Raw genomic sequence first — 22,978 nt, 5'->3', positions numbered from 1 at the left:
CCAGCAGCCAGGAAAGGAAAAGAGAGAGAGGAAAGAAGAAAGGGAAGGAAGAGAAAGGCAGATGAGAATAAACTACTCTGTTCTGGACCGGCAAGCAGAAATGTATCAACATGTCTCCTTGCCCCGCCAAAAAATTACACTCTATTAGCTGCTGAGAGTGAGATGTTCATTTGTCCCAACATCCACAAGAGGAAAAGACAAAGAAGCAAGAAACAAAAAGAATTCTGGCAGCAGACAGATATGAAAACACGGGCTCTGTCTGTAGAAAGAGCAAGTCTGCATGGCTATGATGAATAATAGCAATGATGACAGGAGGTCTGCAGATCACCATGTGTGTCATGACAAGACAGGTTTGCACTCAAAACAGAAGCATCCTCACAGACAGAATGGAGAGGAGATGAATAAAATGGTCACAACCACTTGCAGGTCTCTCCAGCAGTGGAAGAGTGACACTGTAGCAGAAGAGACAAGAGAAACCACAGAGCTTTTGCGGGTTCCTTTGCTTCAAGATAGATGGATGCACCAACAATAAGTAGACATGGCTGCCCAGGGGGTTGAGCACTAGATGCACTCCCAGCTCTCCACAAGACAGAGTCCCAAAACATCCTCAATCCCAAAACATTACCCTTGTTAAGTAAGAAAGCTCATGGCAGAATACTGCACTGGGAGTTTGTGCTACCCACATGTCAAGAAGTAAAGATGTATGGTCAAGCTGTAGGTAAATCAAGAACTCCTCTTTGTTGGGTTCTTAATCTCTTGTTATAGATGAGCAATAAGAGGAAAGAAATGTACAAGACCAAATGAAAAGTAATACTCTGCTTTTTCTAGCCTTGAGGCAAATTTGAAGTTTCAATGCACTGTTCAAATCTAATGGTTTGTAGAAAGAAAAAAAAAGAATTCTAGAGAAACTACAGCAGATCCAGATATGGCTTTAGGGAGTCACTATTGCAGATTGCCCCTAAAATCAATATTATAATGGAACATGTCTCCTTCCCTCAAAGACTTTCAATCAAAACCTGAAAACCAAAACTATTGCGAGCAAAATATAAGAATCTTTCTGCACCCTTTGGCCAAAAACCTGGCAGGGTTTTTGGTTTGTTTGTTGTTTTTTTTTTTTTCCAATACAAAGCAGTATTATCTCCTATGGGGGAAAACCCAGATCTACAGCAATAAGCTCTGAAGTCTACAGGTACTATTTTTTATTTCCTCAGTCTTTGCTGGCAGTCACAGGTCAGTATGCTTCTCTCTCTTAAACTCAGCTGCAGAACTTCTGATATTTCACTAAACATGGAAATGTGTCTATATCCCATTTTCATTGCCTTCTGCCCAATGGAGGACAATTATCAGTGAGATAATTACAGAGCTATGATAACGACTATCTCCTATGCCAATTAGCTCAGTACAAATATGCAAGTAAACCAGCCTCACTCACTGGCTTCTCGTCCTTGTTCTGTATATGATCAGCAAGAGACAAGTTAGTGAATCAACATTATTTAAAAGAACCTGTAGTGCAGCTAATAAGATACTCCTTCCTGCTCTTATGTTCTGATGTAGCTTCGTGCTCACTGTGCTTAACAATAGCAGAATTAAACTCGTGTCATTCTACGGAGGAGGCTCCAGGGAATGCCAGGGAACGGAAGGATGGGAGTTTCAATTCCTTCTCTTGCTCAGAATGAATTCTGCCTCATACAACTGCTGATGAATTGTCATTTTAAGAGAGTTTGTTAATTTCCAACAGGCAGAAGGCATAAAGAGGGACCTCCTTATCTTTAATGGATGTTATTGAGCGACACAAATGGCTCACGTTTAAATGAATGCAGAAACATCTTGTCTGTTTTGCCATGATAAGACTGTTCTTTCTGCACAGCATGGGTTCAGCTCCTTCTGTCAAATAAAACAACTGTTTTTGTTCTACTTGATGGCAGGCAAACTTCCAAAGGTCCAGAGTTCATCTGGGTCCTTCCTGATACTTCTTCAGAAAATCTACCCGAAGAGCTTTGAGGTATGACTGAAAATCTAGTTTCAAGCAAAATGGTCCCTGATAGTATTGATGAACTTACTGAGCATAAATTTTCCATTAGATTGCAAATTTCTCCAATGCAAGAATGCTTCCAGTGCCAGCTGCTGTAAAGAAACAAGAGCTGTAAGAACCCACACAAAGGTGCATCTCGGGAAATCCAAGTGGGCCATCTGGGATGAGGTCTGGGGCAGCAGGGAGGCTGGGTCCAGGAAAGCTGCTGGCTCCCTGATGTCAGCAGGTGTTTTGCTACTGAATTAAATGGCTGGAAAATTATGTCCACCATCAGAGTATGTGAAAAGGTCATTACTCAACTTCTCAGAACAGCGGTCACTTTTAAAATAATGCCCAAATATTTCTCTGCAAGTCATCTAAAAAAAAGAGGGATTCTCTCACACAATGAAAATTCACCCAATTGCCCAGAAACAGAGATTAGCGTGTATAGAACAAAGACCAAAAGCTAAGCCAAAATCCACACAAAAAAGTGGGAGAATATCCCATGCTAGCCATAGAGCACAAAATACAATAATATCATCAGCCCGGCAGCCTAGCTTTTGATTAGCTTTGCCAAGCTATGACAGTATGGGAGATCCCCATATGCCTCAGGGAGATGCATTATTCAATATATTAATTAGAGGGCTGGCTTTCATCACTGCTTCCTACAAAGTGTCACAGAGAATTACTCTGGGACTATTACTGACAGGCTGAAATTAATTTGTGTTTGGGTTCACGTGCATCAGGGAGAGACAGAATGAAGTCAGCCCAGGCAGGCTGCATGAGTCTACAGTACAGCATTTAAGCATTCAACGCTGGCCTGTGAAACACAGCGATGAAGTTGGGACATCTTACCCCTGACGCATGAGAAGGACACAGATCCATCCACCATTCGCTGTCCAGACAGACATGGCATTGGGATCCAGTCCAGGGGTCAATCATAATTGGCAGAAATATTTAACAAATTCCTCCTTAGATCTTTCTTACTAGTGGTTTATCTGGTTTGCTCCGGTCTCAGACACTTAGTCACAAGAGAGTGGAGGGGATTACAAAGTGATTCAAGATTAGCAATGGGGGAAATAAGAGAAGAGACTGGCCCCTGGGACATAAAGAAACCTGATAGATGAGAGACCAAAGCAAAAGGCTTTTTTGATGCTGAAAGCCCTTGCTGCAGTACAATATGTGACAGTTAGTGGTAAGCATTAAATTTAAAACCAATGAACAGAAATATTTCAGCCCTTATTTTTCCAATCTTAAAAAAAAAATCACTGCCAGCCACAGTACATTAAAGTCATAAATATGGCTAACATCACAAATTGTACTAAAATCACAACAAATCACAAATTCTAAAAGCCAGATAGTATTTATGTAAGGACATCCACAGTTATATTAGTGGAGAAGAGGTAATCCTCCTTCTACAAGATATGCTGTGTTTCTCAAGCAAAAGGAGGTTAGAAAGAAAAGTTCCTCCAGGGTGACTTATTCCAGAATTGCCCTCCCAGAAGGTATTACACCACCCCTTGAAAGAACTCATTCTGGCTGTGATAGCAGCCAGAATTTCAGAGGTGGTATACGAATTGTAGGTTTGCTATCATGTGGCTCTTCTCTTGTGGTTCATTTATTATGTACTTCAAGGGTTTTAAAGGTGAATTTAAAGTATTTTAACTTATTTTGCTTCATGATCACACAATCCTTGTAACCAGTATGCTTTTCTTGTTTCTTGCTAAAACAACTTGGAACCCAGGGAGCCTGATAGCATGGCATCCACAGGATTTTGTAGAAGTGAAACACTTATTTTCCTAGGAAAGCAGGCAGTACAGACAGAAGCATCACACAACAGCAAAGTCAGGCAAGGAACATCCTTTAGGAGTTCTTCCTAAAGAACTTACTGCATCAGCTACTATTTAGAGCTTAAATTCATAGTACAAGAAACTAGTTGTATCAAATTTCCTTTGTAAGATGAAGCCATTAGTCAGCATAAAGCATAAATATAACCCAGAAACCCAAATATCTTTGCTTTTATTCCCAGGTAAACTAGAGAATATTCCATAATACTCCTCTAGTAGTGTACTAGGGTTTTATGCCACCTTTTACAAAGATGCTTTCCAAGATCCAACTATTTGTGTCAATCTCTCATAAGTTAGTTTTAAAAAAAAAAAAGGTAATATGAACATTACTCTAACCACAGGCACAAAGAGAACCGGTGGGGTCTATGCTGTCTCTGTAAAACAGTCCTTCAGGGTTTCCCAGAGACAGAAAGTGGAGGATTTTCCTTTTCCCTCCTTTAATTCTAAAAGCTTATACGTCGCAAAATGAGATTTTATTCAAATTTAAAAATCACTAAAAAATATCCAAAAATTGTCAACCTTTTCAGGATGCTCATTTATTTAATTTTTTGGGAGAAACATTTTTATAATGTTGACTTGAATTCCAAAGTATCTTTATTGACTTGAAACTTTTTCAACTAAAATAAATACTATTTCAGCCAGTAAAAAGTATCCAACACTGAGTTACTGTGTAATCACAAGCTAGTCGGCTACTACCTAATGTTTGGAAATATTAAATATCTGTAGTGCCAACTGCACTAATTATAAGCATAAAAAATGAAAAGAAAATCCCTAACCTCACAGTTCCCCTATTTCCCCATCTTTTAAGTGAAAAAGAAAATAAAATTAGTCTTGTTATCACTATGGTGTTGTGATCTTTAATTAACTAATGTGACCTTGTAAGGAAATCTTTCAATATATGCCAAGAACTTTTAAGAAAGCCTCATCTCTCTTGAACTTTTATTACAGAGCTTGAGGCTAGAGTCTGAAAATTTTGTTCTCAGCCTAGTACGGTTCATGGTCATGATGGCTTGAGTAACACATCCCAGATTTATGTTAGCATTACCCTCTGGGAGAAGAACCTTTCCCAGGTGTTCTCACCCACAGGGCATGGAAAGCAAGTCCCTTAATACAGGCAAATGAGTCATTAGCCCACAGGAGCCTCCAGTAATAAGTTCCTGCTCTTGTACAGTCTACATGAATAGCCACTGGGTATATGCCTCGATTATGCTATTGGTGGTTATCCATGGTTGCCAAACTGCAATTATTCCTTCTATCCACAGCTCTATGTATGGTATGGTTTTAATTCTGAAAAACTCTAATGCAGGATTACTTAATAGTCAATTTGACATTTACAAGACTATGTTTTCTTAACACTAAACTTGGCTGTAAAAAAATCAGGCGATGTTTCCCCAGCACTACGCAATGACACCATCTGGTAGTTAATGATTAGTGGGAATTACAGCAGAGATAGGCACGTATTTGACTAACCATTTCATTGCTGGCAAACTAGTCAAGTAATGGTAACCTTAGCTGTATCCAAAGGTCACTTCTGGAACTGCTGCTGAAACAGTCTGTGTAGACCCAAATTGGCACTGGGATTAGGAAATATCAGTGCTGTCAGAGAGATGAAGGAATAAAACCAGATACAATCCTCTGCCCAACTGCAGATCCAAACCCAGACCATAACCTTTTGAAACATTGAGGTAAATCCCTTATCTTCTGCTACATCACCCTCAGATATCCAAACCAGTCGCCACTATAGGCTTCATGAAATTCAAGCTGCAAATAAATAGAAATACACTGGCTAAATTTTATCACTGTTCCTATCCAAAATCATGACAAAAAGAACTGAAAACCTTGCCCTCAAGAGGCAAAATTTGCTGGCTCGTGCCTCAAACAACTGTGACAGAAAAGCTGTAACTCCAAAGCATAGCCTGAGTGGATTCACAGCCTCTTCCCTTCTCCCAGTGAACGCACAACCTCTTCCCTTCTCCTGATTTTTAATCGCTGGAGTTCAAAATGATTGTGGCTGGCATTCATGGATAGCAAAAAAATGTAAATCTGGTTGGTTATCAAGGAAGGAGAAAACATAAAATTGTGGGGACACTCAGTGAGGGAATCAGCAGTGTATTTGAGAACAGCTTGTTACACCACATTTTTCCTATTTGCAGATACAACAACTGCTCCCTGAAGGCAGGCTAGTGCATGTCCTATTTTCCTCCTCCTGCTGTCTCTCCCCTCCTGCCTTGTTGGTGTTTTCTGCCCAGCTTTCATCACTGTTGTGTATTTCAGTGTCTTTTACTGACTAGGCTCATCCTGGGCACTGACTTTGATGTTCCAAATATCCCTGTAGCCGTCAGAAATGATGTGCAGATTTCTCCCTCACTTCCATACAAAAGGTTTTTCCCTCTTGTTCCCGCTCCTGGGCTTTGACAGAATCACCCAAAGACCCAGAGAGCTTGTTTAAAAAAATAAATGAGAGAAGGGTAAATGTCTAGATGCACCAGGAAAAAATACGGGAAATGGTTCCACATCCATTGCTTCATATTCTCCAGTGATGATGGAAGGCAGGAAACGTGAATGAGTCCTCCAGCAAAGAGCAGCCTGGGGAGACTCTGTGAAAGGGGGTGGGTGTCCCAAGGAGTATAGCTCTGTCCTCTGCACAGGATGGCAATCCCTGTGTCTGCTCAGCAAACATAGGCAGGGCCTCCAAAGACAGATGGACAGGGGATGATATTCACAGCCTTTTAGCTGATTAGCCAGAAAACATAGGTCACCTTGTGGAACTCCACATTTTAAAGAATTAAGCCGTAAGATTATAAAAGAACTTCATATACCACTAAAGCATCTCTTAAGTCTCTAGTGCCCTTAAGTGCTCTTAAACCACTGTTATAGCACCTGATAGTACAACATTTGAGTACTTCACTGACTACAACCAACAAGGAAAAGAAATGTTCTCCTAACCCAGTCTTACCTAGGGGCTAACAAGGCAAAGTCAGCTTGAGTCACCCAAGATGACATGGAAAACTGTGGTTCAGCAAAGTGCTGAACAAGGCTTGGTGAATTCTCCATTAACCAAACTGTCCTGCCCACCTTCTTTGTCCTGTTGTCCCACCACAGGACAAGGCAGAGGCAGTAAAGCAAACGAAGGACAATTCAAGTCCTTTGAGTTCTTATCTGAGCAGAGGCAGTTTTTAGTCAGCTCAGAACACACCATGTGTTTTACAGATGAGGAAACTTCCCCAACATTTCTACAGTACAGAATATGGACTGTATTTTTTATATCCCTCCACATGATAGCACAGGTGTCTAAGTTACAGTGAGAGAAAATGAACAGGACCCAGAGGGAGCTGCAGAAATGTGTTTTAAGAGAAAAGAACGTTGAGTAGGTCTTTAGCAAACTTTGCACCCATGCTGGTTCCAGTTATCTTGAGTAATTTCAAAGTGGTGAGTGACCTGGGAATTTCTGTATCACATTAGTGTAAGCTCCTATTTCCAGTCTTACAGGATCCTAAGTTATTAAAAGCTCTGAGGCCAAGGCACGTGGCAGCCAAATTTGGATGCCTGTACTCACATCAAGTTACACATTCTGTTCAAGATCTGCCACTGCCATCAGTGGGTGTAGCTAACAAATGAGTCACTACTACAGAAGTAGAGATCTCAAATCCTAGTTTTCATGACTATGAGCATCGCAGAGGTGAATCTCCGCTCATGCATGAACTTTGAGCTGGCTGCAGAAACTGGTGAGAGATGTCCCATAAACTATGGGACATGCAACATCCATATGGGATGAGAACACAAAACTACAACCCAGTGATTAGCACCAACAACTGGGACTAAGGAAAGAAGTTGAAGGCATGTGCCAGGACACAAAGCCACAGATCAGGATTGGAATTTAGGACTTTTTTTTGTTTTACCAGCGGGGAGCCATCACAGATGTGGCCTGCCAGAGCTATAGCCAAATGCACAGAGTGACTTGTGTGTCCATGACTAACAGAGAGGTCTTGCTTACTCTGTGGAGTGAAAATTCACGTCCCAACCTCAGGAGTTCTGATGAAATCATAATTTTCTCCTGGCCTTAAAGTCTCTATATCTGAGCTCCCTCAGTGAAGGTATAACTATTTGGAAAGGTCTCAGAGAGAAAAATAAAGACCTCTCCCTGTCAGGCTGACTGATCCCATGAACCAGGGGAAGACTGTAGTCTTCACAAGCCCTTTCAAGGCAGCCTGAGAGATGAAAGTCATGCTTTGAAGGCAAAAACATTTAACAAAGGCTGCCCCAGACAAAGCCAGCCTCATTCAAATTGGATGAAGACTGTCCCGTTTGATGAAGGATGCTTACCTGAGCCCCTACTAATAAAAAATGTAAAGCAGCACAAATGAGCAGCTTACCTCTGATTTTGGCATCTCTCTATCATTGTTACTTAACCTTTCCCAGAAGTTTTAATTAAGAGGTTTGACAAAATAGTATTTGAAGGGCTAATGAACTCCACTGAGTAGTGGCTCATACCCCTCTGAAACTCATAGCTATACTCACTTTCTCCCTCTTTCATAGCCTAATAAAAAGAAATCACCAAATTCCTAAAGCTAAAGTGTTCTTGCGTTTCTTTTTCTGTAGACATCTTACTAGCTAGAGCTTGTAAGCCATCACAGTTTGCAGCTTTAAAAAGAAAGGAAAAAAGAAAAAAATCAGGCAGCTAAGGGGAGATATTATGTTCCAAAATTTCAACATCTCTGACCCCTGCACTATGAATTGGTTCAAATCTCTCTCACTCTGGGAAAAAACTAATTCACTCCCTTGGAAATTTTATTGTCAATGGGATTCTACTGTTTGTGAGTGGAATAAAGGTTTCTATGTCTATGCCATATGAGTTTTAACTACAGAATAGTTCCACATCTTCTAAGAGAAAGAGACACTAGAAACAGAGGCTTTATATAATGCAGTGTTAAAAAGCAGGATTCAAACTATGCAGCCAAAAGGCTGTATGAAAAATGAGGTAGATTGTGGAAAACAATCTAGAGGTTTGGTTGTCAAATGAACAGACAATTTCCATTAACCATTATTATATGAAAGTGGAAAAAAGCCACAACACAGCCTGTCCTTTAGAAAGGGATTCTGCTTTTACCCAAGTCAGATCAGCCCTTGCACTTTATCCTCCAGGAAAGCTCAGCTGTGCTATTTGAAGGGTAGGGTAGGGAACAATTATCCCATAGGACCAGCTATTTTACTCCACAGAAGGGTACACCTGGACAGGATCTACATTCTCCTTCATCATGTGCACCTAGCATGAATCAAAGGATTTTGGACAGTTGGGTCAACCAACCACCTGCCACCACAACCACAAGAACATAAACACCTTTCCCTCACTATGGAAATGTGAAACAGTGACATGGTTAGACAAGGCCTTACAACTTCCTTTCCTAGATGTTCAAAAACCTTCATTACACTGTCCAAAACCCACAGACACACTGAGGGAAATCTCCAGACTTGGCACCAAAAAGCCATGTTTTAAATGTGGGAGTCTAAAGCTGTTTAGAGAGATTTGCAGAAGGACCGAGACAATTTGAAAATCCCATGAGGTGTCTCTATCCACTGGAAGGTGTGGAAACACTGCAAATCCAATCTATAGATATTTTGGGTCTGGATTCCAGGTACTTTTAATGACATGCAAGAATTTCTGTAAGAACTTGACTCTGAGAAATATACATCATGCTTTGCAAGTGGTAGTCAATGTTTAAGTCACCCGGTTCCTCTTTATTTTTAACCATTCAAAATAAAAGCCTCTGGTTCCTTAATATTAATCTTTTTTGGCCTAAAGACCAGGTACTACTTCATCTATTCACGGATTTTGTAAATCAGCACTCCTACATGTTCACACACACACTCCATCATCTGTCATGTAGTACAGCATACAGAATCTGATTTAAGCCCCAAATCCTAGATTCAGCTACAGAAGCTACTGCTGGGTTTTCTCTTTCTCTCTAAATTCAATTCTTGAGCCTTCACATCATGGAGTGAAGTTTGGAAAAGCAGCATCTGAAATGGAGGAGCTTGGAGACAGGAGCTAAATTTGTTTAATCATCTGTGTTTAAGACACTCCCAATTTTGGAGGCTGACGCTTGGGAAATGCGAAGGAAGATGGTCACAAAGCAGATTTTTAGCAAACTTTGCAGATCCTTGGCTCTCACCAATCATTAGAAAGAAACTGGCTCCTCCGAGAGTGATTCAAAGCAGAGTCTAAATCACCCTTTTACCCAACAGCTGCATAAGGAGAATAGTCAGAGTGGCTGGCTCTGCACAAAGGTTGTTGTAGGCTAAAGTAGATCGAGAAGGGTTGAAAAATAGGAGGTCTAACGATCATAACTTTGTCACTGAAGCACTGGGCAGTTTGTGTTACAGTAAGTAGGTATATAACAAAGAAGCAGGAGGTTTGCAATTATCAGAAGACTCGTACTCATCTGTACAAGACACTATATACCAGACAAGAGGTACAAAAATGGAGACGTTCAGCTATAGCCTTGAAAAATAACATACTATGGATTGAGTATATAACATTGACAGTGACCAAAACTAAGGGCATACCTAGTGTTCAGGTAAAGCAACCAATCCCTTCAAGTTAGATGCCTTTCTCCCCAACATGACCTGCCCAAAGCAAGCAAAACCTGAGGGCGTAACTCACCAGTAAAACCTGTTTGGAGTGACCCGCTCATGCATGAGCTGCCATTTTCTTCCAAAGTCCATGGAGCTGTACAGCTGAAAGACACAGACAGAGAAAGTATAAACTTTGAGGAAGAAGAGGAAGGACTGCCACTAAATACATTATTAAACTAAACTCAGATTACAGAACAGGAATGGATTGTCCTACACAGTTTTCAATCAGCCTTGCTGCCAGGAAAGGCTAATAAGGCATCTCCTCCCCTCACATTTAACCCAGACGGAGCTGCTGATCAAAAGTAGGTGGCCCTTCCCAAACCTTTTCAAACATTTTTCTGCTTCCTGATTTCAGCTGTCAAACACATTCACTTCGGCTGCCATATGACAAAGCTGGCAGTCCCCCTGACTTTTTCAGCCCAACAGGAAGCAGGTGATTATGACATGTGATTTCCTAACACCAAATAGAAAGACAAATTAGATAAGTTAACGTGACTATGAAGTGGTAAGTAGTGACTCTATACTCAAGGTCATGCTGCGATTCGTTTTTATGGTGTGGATTACATCTCTCGTCTGTGTCGGAAAGAAAAGGAAATTGCTCCTAATTTATGACTTCTATGCTCAGAACAAGGTCTAAATTTTGAGATAAATTACAAATCATTCTGCTCATTAGTTAAACATTAAATATAGTGAAGTGATTCCTTTTGAAAGTCAAATTTTCAATCTAAAGATTGTTTTGAGTATTTCTGGCTAACAAATGGTGCAGCTGTAATGTAACTAAATTTCCATGCAACTCCACACCAAGTCTCAGACATAGGTTCGCTTCATACATACTCAGATTAATAACACAAACACCATTCTCCATATAAATAATTACCCACAATCCACTCACTCATAATCAGAGCATATGCAAGCTCCTTTTCTCTAACTTTGAGCAAGTTTGGATCTTCAGAAAAAAAACCAACCTACTTTAAGAAGTAACTACACTGCTTTACAACTAGATCACAGAGAAATAAATAGCAGGCAGTGTTTTGAACAGGATTTCAAATAAATTTCATCTGAAATAAATTCTGCCTTAATAAAATAAAGGTTGATTGCAGGCTAAGGAGGTAGTTAACAGAGCTGAGAAACTTAAATGTTTGTAATATCCAAATTTAGATCCTTAATGGGAAAATCATATCATTTGAATAAAGGTTTTAGATTTGATTTGATATTGAGTAACTGGATTTACAAATCAGAGGCAGGTCCGTGTTCAGATTAGAAGGGTTCACAACCTAGTGATGTGTACTGTGGCACAGCTGTGATGGATGGCTAAATGTGACTGGGAAGATAAACTATATGTGCTCACACTGAATATTAAACTTTCTTGAATGGGCAGTATCTTTGACCACAGAGATCCAGCAGCCACATCAGAGGTGGACCATAAAATAATTTACAAAGGTGACTGGAAAGGGCTGTTTGATCACTGTCCAAAGCCTGAAGCAGCTGATTAACTCTTACTATGTTTGTACTCAACTACACAACCAAACCACTGTATAGCTAGCAAAAGGAAACTCAAAAACCAAAATTCAGACACCATCAAGTATCTAATCTATCTAACTGGTATGTGTAAAGACAAAAGAATCAGTCCTTTGCATTTATGCCAAAGGGAGGTCCAGTTTCTGCCAAGGACAGCTCAAGCTGCCAGTGAAACAACACATCGGGGAAAAAGAGACGGAATCAGGCATCCTCCAATCTTCATGTCAAAATGGGCTCTGATTATGCAGACTTCACTCCAACCAACATCACTGGGCTTGTGGTAAGAAATATTAAGAAAGATTTTCTGCCCCACGTTCTTCCGGAGATCAGACATGATCTGAATATTCCAATTTGGCAGCATTTCTTTGGCACTGTACTAGATAAGGTAGGATACTGCACTGAAAGTCCATGTTATCTGGGTTTCCTCTGCATTTCTGGTCAACCATTCACAGTGATAGTCTAAAAAAATATAGTAGAGAATCCTCTGCCTGAAAAGGAATTCTCCATAGACACAAAATTAAGCATTGCTTATGTTTTTTAATTAAAGGAGCCGGGAAAAGAAAATGCCTTCTCCAAATTAGAGGATAAGCTTATGAAGTCAACATCAAGGCCTTATATCAAGAAGATAAATAGCAGACGTTTATCCAAACAGGATCACATCCTTCCTTCTGAAGGAACATCCAGATCTTTAGAAACAATAATTGAAAATCCACACTCCAAGAGTCAAAACTGTACAGTGCTACAACTCTGCCTTGATGTTAACATGGTGCCTGCCAGCAATATTCCTTGAGTCATCCGAGATGGTTTTACCCATACAAGGACCTCTGCACGTAGACGCAGTTGCATCAGTTGCAACAAACAACTTGGCTACCCTTTCCATTTCCTGACTGTGGGTACAACTTGCAGATTGAGTCACAGTGCTGTGCCAGCCGTGGGATCCAGGCACCTTAGGACTGGTTAACTCCTGTTCACAAGCAAGTGCAAGTGGGACTAGCATCTGTATTGTATTCTGCAATGGATTAACCATTCTCACCAGGGGAGAAAAAGATTAGCAAAAGACATCAATTTCCTTAGATTCTCCTTTATCTTTTGCCCCTAGCATTTCCTTTTCTTTTGCAGCTGCATAACATCAGCAGCTGCATAACATCAGCAGCTACAGATAGCTCAGTGGCATGAAGCACAATCTCTTCCTAACTACTCATCTCTCCCATAGTGTCTCATTCAGGGAACATCCTTCCTCTATCAAGTTAAAAAACAGAAACCAGCTACTGAGTACTTTCTCCCCCCCCTTCTTTCTATTAAAGCTCAGTCTGACTGATGGCAGAAGGATTAAATTGGACTTGCAGCCTTTAGGTGATTTCAGATAAAGAGATAAGGAGGATATTATTCATTTCAAGGACTTTTATTTATTTATTCACCTACTTATTCTAGGCAACCACTTTGAATTTTAACCCCAATCATCATTGAGTCTTAAAGCTGTATGACACAAAAATTCCTGAAAGGCCTCCCTGGCCAAGTTCACTTTTACAGTATTATTTACAGATGCAAATGTAAAGGTTAATGTTGAATCACTAAATAAAACACACAATAAAGGGTTTTCTAGTATGCATTAAAATTGAATACATATATATCCTTTCTGCTCATCTCCCTTCACAGGAGAAGAGATGCTTTTAGAAGAGACAACAAATTTAGTAGCAAGTACAGCAGATTTCAATAGAGATTAATTTGTCCTAAGGCTGAATACTAAGTGATAGAAAGAAATAACGTTTGTTTGGTGCCAAGATTTTACCTTCTTAAAACTCTGTTCTGGCTCTTTAGTGACACGTAATGTCTGGCATTTCCGCCTCCCAGAGCACTCCAACAGACTGGTTTAAAAGGAATGGACTTCAGTATACCATGAGGGTACACTGTGAGTGCATGCCCTTTCTGCAGCTCCCTTGTGTTTTTTTACCTACTCTGATAAATTAAAAATTAAGACCATTATGGGTCTTTATGTTTGTATGGGCTGGTCTTGTACCTTGACACAGCTGAAGAGTGTCATGCATAGAACTTGACTAAGGAGCAATTCAGAAGCAGGATACAAACGAGAAGGACGAAATCCTTTCTCAAGGCAACAGGGACAAAATTCAGTTTTTAACACAAACAAAACCTCAGAATCCTGCATCTCCCACAGAGAAACCTCAGTAAACGCAGTCAGACCACTCAGCCAATGCCAGAACCTCTGCAGGTGCAGACAGGTTCCATAAGCCTCCCGACAGCTGAGGTACTTTTGAGAACAAAAGCACAATGTTCAAATTCCCTACTGAGCCCATCTGAATTATGCTTATGAATCTCACCTACCCTTGCACCAGCCAACAGGGGATCTTAGTAGGCATGACCCTAGAACTTCTGCTTGCCTACAGACTGGCATGTGGCATCTAAAGTATTACCCTGAAAGTAGCAGCCTGGTCACAGCAGCAGGATCCAAGAGCAGCTTTGCTTTCACACCTGGCTTTGAGGTCATCCCAGCTCAGCAGTGTCAGCAGACTGTACAAGTGCAGCCTTTGAAAATGAGTACTGAGCACTGGGGGAAATCTGCCTGTGCTCAGGAGCCTAGTTAGACCTACCATTAAAAAAAGAAAAGGCTGTACATCAAGAAGGTAAAGAGCAAATGTTTATCCAAACAGCATCACAATGCTCCATACTCAAGGATTGTAGCACTACACATGTCACATCCACCAACACAGTCCTGTGTTTTACCAAGAACACACAACCTGTGCGACGAAAGACCCTGGCAGCTCAAGTGATATACAACTATTTCACCACAGGCCAGAACCTTAACTCATGCTTGTCTTGCTCAGCACAACTCTGAGTCATAAGGATATTACATACCACAGGCAGAATGCTGCTTCTTCAAACTCTAAGAACATTTTATTTAACACCAGCATTGTTTCTGAGATAAGCAGCAAACCCCTTAAAGAGGGAATTTTATCCCTGGTGTCAGATTCTATGCCATGAACGTGTGCAACATGCCAAAACCAGTCAGAACTACAGAGCTGGAAAGGAAGGAGTTATACATATGCACACATGATGTTGCATATGAAAAATATCTCCATGATGTTACAAGTCTCCAATACAAACTTTTAGGGGACACATCCTGTTGGCTTGCTTGGGTGATCTCGTTTGGGGCTGGGGTAATTTGGCTTGGGTGTTTTGTTTATTTTCCAATGAGACCTAGCAAAAAAAAATACAAAATAATTATTTTCCTCAGGAAGACAAGCTTCTCAGAACTGGAGCAGCATGAGAAACTGGCCTGCTTAAACTCCACTTAGAGAGAGAGGGTAGAAGAACAAGCATTGAAGGAAAGATACGGAAACCACAGGAGGAGATTCAACCTCTTGATGTTAGTCATCCGTATTCAAGCTAGTCATCAAGGCTCATTTTTAGACAGGCAAGAAACAGGCTCGAAACAGGCATTTCTAAAACACAATTCCCATACTAAGATACACTTCTAAAATGATTATTATTCACGCCTTAGAAGCCTCCATTTCTCTCCACAAACACCAAAAGAAGTCCACAGTATCTACTGTAGAAGGAGATAACCCCACAGCAGATAGGTTTTTTAGTTGAGATGGATTTTATGTTAGGTTCCCTGTTCCCAGGTTGACCTGCTTGGTCTTCATGAAGGAAGCAGGCATGTTACTGAATGTTCAGCACAAGCCGAAGAAAGACCAAGCATACAATAGCCTGGATACATCTCACTACAGCAAGAGACGCACTGAGAATACCATGTATAGATGGAGAAGCAATAGACAACAGACTAAAGGAATTCAGAGAGCTTTGATATTTATAGACTTTCTTGATCAAACACAGAAGAATAATTAGGGCATCAGGAACATATATAAAAAGCTTATATCCAAATAAAATCAAATACTCTTTGTTGCTATGAAATCGGGTCTATTGGCCTATGCAAACAGCTGAAGAGAATCTCAGTAGTTTCCTGCCTGCCAGCCAACCCTGGAGTGAATTTAGAGTTTGCAAATAATGGTGTCAGATAAAGTGAGGAAGAACAGCTGGACTGTATGTACTTAAAGGAACAATTCATTTATTACACACAAAATTATACTTCCCCCAGACAATATATCCAGCTGATGATGGAAAGATGTATTCATATTTATCCAGCAGGGTGAGAGTCATCTTAGTGGTAATTATTGGGCAGCAGCTAACACATGGTATCATGATGGAAGAGGAGGGACAGATTAGCCTGGCCTACCATGTCCTCAGAAGAGCACAATCCCGAGCAGTAGCTCAGATTGCTTAAATGAAAAGATGGCTCTGATCCCAGAAAAGCACAAAAGCAAACTAACACCTTCTCAGCCAGAGCTGGTGGGAAAAATCTACAGGATGTGTGGAGAGTTCCTGCCAAAACATCAAACTGGGACAGAAGAAAAATAAAATTAGGTCAATGTTTCTGTAGGAAATTGGACTGCATGCAAGCAGTCTGCAAAGAGTAACTCAGAAAAGCGAGTCTGTTGCAGGGTCTTAAATTTTCTCTACAGAGAGAAAATGACCATGATCACTGGAAAAAAAAAAATCAGAGGTTCAGGAGCTGAGAAAAAAGTTGTAGATCACTCAGAAAATTGCAAGGTGTGTCTTTTCTCTACATTTCTGTGTTACAGATGAAATTACAAAAGAAGATGCCATCATTAACATGTCAGAAAGTTCATTCCTAGAAGGAAAATTAACTGAAGGAAAAACTCACAATACTTTTCAGCCTTGAGATTACAGAAGGGAGAAGTCATGTCTGACAACTGCCAGAGATGACCCATGACATGGAAGAAGAGAGTCATATGCAAAAAATTCGAACTTGCAGTGAAAATGTTTCAGGGCATGACAAGATCAACACTTTATCCAAAGGCACACTGAGCATCTGAGTACTGCAGGAGAAACATTTTGCAAGATCTTGGAACAAAAATTCCATATAGAATAAATGGATGGTCTTCACTTCATCCACTGCAAAGGAAGGTCTTTTTTCCACCCCTAAAACTAGACATAGGAAGGATTTAATAAGGTTGCCTTTACTTAGAAATAAAATAAAATGAAATAAAATTAAAACACAAACAAAAAAACCCACAAAACAAGACACCCTGAAGGAGTCTGCACCATAGCAGACAACTGCTCCAGCAAGTGAAAGGATATAAGTTATAATTGCATTTCTCCCTGTTTTCTTATTTTCTTATATTTTTTTAATTTAACTCTAAAATAACACCCACCCCTACTCAACCACTGTAAGACTACTCCTGACAGTCAGATCCATCTAGTCATCATGCTTGCCACTTGTTGAATTTAACACAGAAATTCCAAGTTACCAAAGTATTCCTTCTTTTTTTTCTGTTTTATTATTTCATAATTTGAAAATGGTCTCTTTTTCCTTCAGCTCCAGCCAAAACCCTGGGACACTATCTCCCTATAACGCCTCATTCATACAAATAGTAATCAGACCCCCAAATTCCCAAGGAATTAAAGTTGGGATAATAAACTCCCAAATAGCCAAGACTGACACAAAGATGTCCAGCCAATACGCACAACACACAAGCCATTTGCCCTTATTAATTTTTCCATTTGAGATGATGTAAAATTGTGGTTTTTCCTCCTTCTCATAGCCCCATATGCTAAATTCACTTGTGGAGACCCCTACAACAATCCTGCAGCCGTCCGTTGCCCTCAGGCACTCGCATGGTGTAGCTTTGGGAGCAGAGCAGACTGCAAAGCCTCACCAGAGCAGAAGAAGAAAAGAACGGTGACTGAACCAAGAAGAATTGGATAAGAAGACAGACAGGATAGATTTGGTGTAGCCATGAAGACAGCAGTTGGTACCAATGAAACATGCTTTACTTCTATATCACATCTTCTATCTTACCTTCCTCACCTATATTCCATCCCTCATTATTTGAGGACAGCTGGATACCTCTCCCTTTCACAGCTGTGAGAACCCTTTCTCAGGTTCTCATGTGAGGCAGGACATAGCCTCACAGAAACTTGCAGCATAATAGGGACAGGACTCAAGTCCTACATGCTTCAGTTGGGTGACTGAAACCAGGTCAGGTGTAACCTTGCCATAGAAGGGGCTTTATCACTCACAGTAGGAATGGCTGAATTCAAGGAAAGATTCAGGGCCTTTCCCTGATTCCTCTGTTCCACCATTCCTCTCAGTCTGGGCCTTAGTGAGACCCCTCTGGTCTTTCAAGCAGTTACCGTCAGAGGACACAAAGGCTAATGTCACCTTCAAGCTGACGACCAACTCAAGAACAATTATTTCATCTGTGCCTGTTGCTTCCACCTTCTCCCAGGGAAATGCCTGTCCTTGCCACCTTGCTTTGCTGGGGCCTGAGAGAAACCAACATCTAAAGCTTGGAACTGCTTCTGAACCTTCAGAGAAGGGAAAGAAAAGCTTCTCACTCTCTTCTCTTGCCACAAGCTGCTGGAAATCACAATTCAGGTAAGACATCCTTAGACTTAGACATCCACACTAAGAACCTAAAAATAAATCCTGCTTCCCAAGCCAAATGATTTGTGTAACAGCTGGTGGAGCTGAGTTTAGGAGAAAGTAGTCTACCAGCACCATATTTATAGGCTTTGTTTACACAGAGTTGTAAAAACTAGTAATTGTAATGAAAACAAATGGACCAGTTTATATCTCTGCTTTGATTTCTTTTCCAGGCAATTAAAGGCTACAACAAGAGACTTCATTACAGCCAAAGGTTCTCCTCTAGCATGGTACAGCCAGATTTTCTTAGGCATGGAAAGAGAACGTGTCCACAGACTGCTGCATGTCTGAGACTCACCAGACCTGCTCATTTCCCTACAGACGTTGTACAGTAGAAGGCGCACTGGAAACAGATTATTTTGATGATAATTTGGTCTAGACAGAAATGAAATACTAAATGCATTTCCATCATCTGTCTCACACAGAGAGGAAATAAAAAGTATCAGAAGCTGGGATGTTCTCTTTGCACTTTAAAATCTAATACTGATATATTTCATATGCTGGCTGGCAAAAGTAGGCCTTCAGACAAAAGAAACTCAGACTCCACTCCACTACTATAAGCAACTGGTCAGGGTTCTTCTGCACAAAGCCTAAACACTTTGGAAACATTTGACTTCATGTGGTAATTGTCTAGCTCAACCCAGACCTGGCTTATAAAGAAACCAGCTAGGTTAAGACAATGTACTGACGTCAGTGTCATGGTTTAGCCCCAGTCAGCAACCAAGCACCACACAGCCGTTCGCTCACTCCCCCCTAGTGGGACAGGGGAGAGAATCGGAAGAGTAAAAGTGAGGTAACTCATGGTTTGAGATAAAGGCAGTTTAATAGGTAAAGCAAAAGCCATGTGCGCAAGCCAAACAAAGCAAGGAATGCACTCCCACCGGCAGGCAGGTGTTCAGCCATCCCCAGGAGAGCAGGGCTCCATCTCGTGTAATGGTTACTTGGGAAGACAAACACCATCACTCCGAACATCCCCCCTTCCTCCTTCTTCCCCAGCTTTATATACTGAGCATGACACGTCATATGGTCTGGAATATCCCATTGGTCAGTTGGGGTCAGCTGTCCTGGCTGTGCCCCCTCCCAGTTTCTTGTGCACCCGGCAGAGCACGGGGAGCTGGAAAAGCCCTTGACCAGTGTAAGCGCTACTTAGCAACAACTAAAACATCTCCACGTTATCACCGCCGTTTCCAGCAAAACTCCAAAACACAGCCCCATACTAGCTACTATGAAGAAATTTAACTCTATCCCAGCTAAAACCAGGACAGTCAGGTTTCATGGGTTTACAGTTAAAAATTAAAAAAAGCTTTCACCTGATGAGTCCACTCACAGCAGTGCAGTTTGCTTAAACCTGATGCTCAGAGCAAGACTTGCCTCTCTCTGCTTCTCTACTTCATCTCCAAGAAAAAGAGGAAAGTGGATTAAACTTGTGAAAAAAAGTTTCACTCAAAAACATTCACATTTCAATTTCTCTTAATCAGTACTGAGCATACTCAGCCAAAACTTTGCCATTTCTGCTGAGAGCACAGCATGTCTTTTGCTTTTCTACTGTATGACTGGTTTGTAGTGGAACAAGAACTCCAGATACAGCTGCAACAGGAGCATTGAGATAAATGAGTATCACTAAAGAAGTTAAGGTGTGTTTCAGTCCTGGGTGAAAAACAGCCTCTTTTTCCTAATTTCTCCTATCCCCAGAAAGGCTGGAGCGGCTCAGAACCAAGATGAAAAGTATTACTTTCAGATTTTTTTTCTTAAACTGAAAATCTGGGGAAAAGACATGTTCACTTTGGTCAGTCAAAACACATTTCAATCTTTTATAAATAATTTAGCTTTAGCAACTTGCAAAAGGTACTATAAATATAAATGCCATTTTGAGGGAAGGCTAACTTTTTTGATTGCTTGTTTATTCCTTTCTTCATGACATTTTAACCACTTCAAAATCAGCTCTAAATTCTGGGGGAGGGCTATAGTTGAGAAATACGTTGCCACTGTCCCCCTTCTGATGGGTGTTTTGTTAACAAGCCGTATTGAAAACTAAGGACATAAATGGGAAAAATAACCAGAAACAAAAAAAATCCTACTTCCAGAGTATGGAACCCAGTAAGATTGAGACATAACAGACAAATCAAGCAACCTGCCATGCAGGGGGACAGTATCCCACATCAGTGATGCAGAGCAGAGAGCAAGGCTAGGCATAGAAAGGGGCAGGGATGCATAACGAGGATGGGAGGGACAATACTGGGGCTGTGAAGAGATCAGAATGGGATGGAGGTGACAGAGCTGCTTCCTGCTACCAGGGTCAACGAGGTGCACCAGGAGAAATACTTTACCAGTATTTCTTCTACTGGCATCCAATAGGCTCAGCCAGAGGCAGAGGATGTTGCAGGTTGTTCCTGTTGCCCCCAATTGCTGCTTCACTCCCTTTTTCCCTACTATCAGCTTTTTAACAGTGACAAAAGACTGAATCAGCTCTAATGGCTGCTGAGTTTTCTCTCTCTAAGCCAGGCTGGTCCCTTTGCCCAGCTTCTTCTCAGCTTAAAAATCATTAGGCATTTTTTGGTCCAAGGTCTGTGCTAACTGGATCCACCAACTGTGTGGATATAGCCAAAGGGGCCATGCAGGACAGCTCTGTGCCCTCCCAGACCAAGAGGAAAATCTTGTTTGCTCCTGGGGGCTCCACAGTGCAGCCCTTTAGAGGTCCCTTCTTACTCTCTGTCAAAGCTTATACTCCAAAACTTTAACAATAAGGGGAAATAAGGGGGAACCAAATGTCTAATGGGAGAATTTTTCATTCAAATGCACTTTATTGTGTGATATATGCCTTTAATTACAGTGCAAGCGACCGGGTACATTCGTTGCTATTACAGACCAATTCTTCATGTTTATTGAGCATAAGACTACAACGGGCAAAGCAGGAGAGGCTTAGACATTAGCCAGAGTGGGACATAAAGCTACAATCACATGCTTGGCTCTTCTTCTTCTTCCTTTATAAACCCTGTGGCACTGTCTGTATGGGTAACCTCTGTATTATGCAGAACAGGATGTAATGGAAGATTGGTTTTTTTCAGACCAGTGAAAGAAAGAGATTACATATCACCAAAACACCTTTCAAATTCATATAAGATTTTACTGAGTTGTTTATTTAGGTTGATAAAAAACAACATTTCTGAAAGCGTATAGATGGGCATTAATCAAAAGCAAAATTAAAGCAACTTATTTTGCTCCAGATCAAATCATATGTTATTTAATATACACACACCCCTGCCACCCAATTCAGCTTCAGTTTTCCATTCGTCAGTATTTTCATAGGCAAGGGAGGTTACTCAAGACAGTTTGAGTTATGTGACCCATCACCTTGAAGACACTGAGCAGACACACAGGTGAAAATACTGTAAAGCTGCTCCCACTTGTGGCCAGCCCTGGCAGAGGGTAGGTGTCCCCACTCATACAGTTCTCATCTCACCAGCTGAAAAGCAGCAAATTTCAGAGGTGCTTAAGACCTGCATCCCACTCCGCAGTGGTGATGGGCAACTCTATTTCTTCAGAAAGTCAAAGCAATTTCACAAACTGTCCACATTCTTTTACCTCATTCACCCTATACGGACACCGCGCCACCTCAGCCTGAGGCCATGGGTTCTGTCAGGGATTTATGATGCAGAGAAGGAATCCCTACAACATACTTAGTGGCCACTAAATCACATCTTTCCTAGGAGAGGGAGTCAGCTGGGACCTTACCAGATTTCAAAAACTGACAAGTAGCTCTTGTCATCCTCAGGAAAAGTGGGAAAACAACAGCACTGCACTGGCCCATTGTGCCAAGCACATTTCCTACAAGCACCCAAAATCAGGGTGAACAAAGGATGAGCTATACAAAAGATGATATACTTTCTGATGATTGAGGAAGCTTGTGGCTGGGTACTGAATAAACACAGGTTGCTGCAATTAATCCTGCTCTAATCCCACCCTTCTCTGCTGCCAGAGACTATTTCGGCCTCTCTGCATGCACACACAATAACAAAGCTGTGAAGCTGGAGGGGTTTGTTCTGCTCAGTGGCATTAGCACATCAGCCCAGCAGGTTCACGAGCCAGTGCTATGCATTCAGAGCAGCTAAACACTTTGCTTTCCATGGCAGAGATTTCACCATGTCTGAGGCAAAGATGCATACACCAAGAAACACACCACAGGCATATTGGAAGGAAGTCAGGAAAAGGTAATAACAAAAATGAGTGTCCCAAGGAGAGAGATTCCAAGAGTTGAGCATGCAGAATTTCTCCAGGGATTGTAAGAAGGAAGCACAGAGCTCTCTACCTGTATGCAAGTGGCATAACACCAAGGAAATGGGAAGCTTTGAAGGCTGGCATGGGTGAGAAGGCAGACAGACATTTCTAATCCCTAGAAATCCTTCCCAGATATGCTTCCTAAAACAGCTCAATACAAGCATTGCA

The 22,978-nt window shown here is 41.1% G+C and overlaps 1 protein-coding gene across 1 annotated transcript in view; it reads right to left on the bottom strand.

Annotated features, from left to right (window-relative positions):
• The window catches only part of SORCS3 (sortilin related VPS10 domain containing receptor 3), a 317,833-nt gene that overhangs the window by 99,021 nt on the left and 195,834 nt on the right, over positions 1–22,978 (bottom strand). Inside the window, exon 5 of the mRNA XM_064464110.1 lies at positions 10,520–10,593. Coding sequence (XP_064320180.1) covers positions 10,520–10,593 — 74 coding nt within the window. The remainder of the gene's footprint in view (positions 1–10,519; positions 10,594–22,978) is intronic.

This window comes from Phalacrocorax carbo, chromosome 12 (assembly GCF_963921805.1).
Source record: "Phalacrocorax carbo chromosome 12, bPhaCar2.1, whole genome shotgun sequence".
Lineage (NCBI taxonomy): Eukaryota > Metazoa > Chordata > Aves > Suliformes > Phalacrocoracidae > Phalacrocorax > Phalacrocorax carbo.
This window is presented reverse-complemented; position numbering and strand designations above follow the sequence as displayed.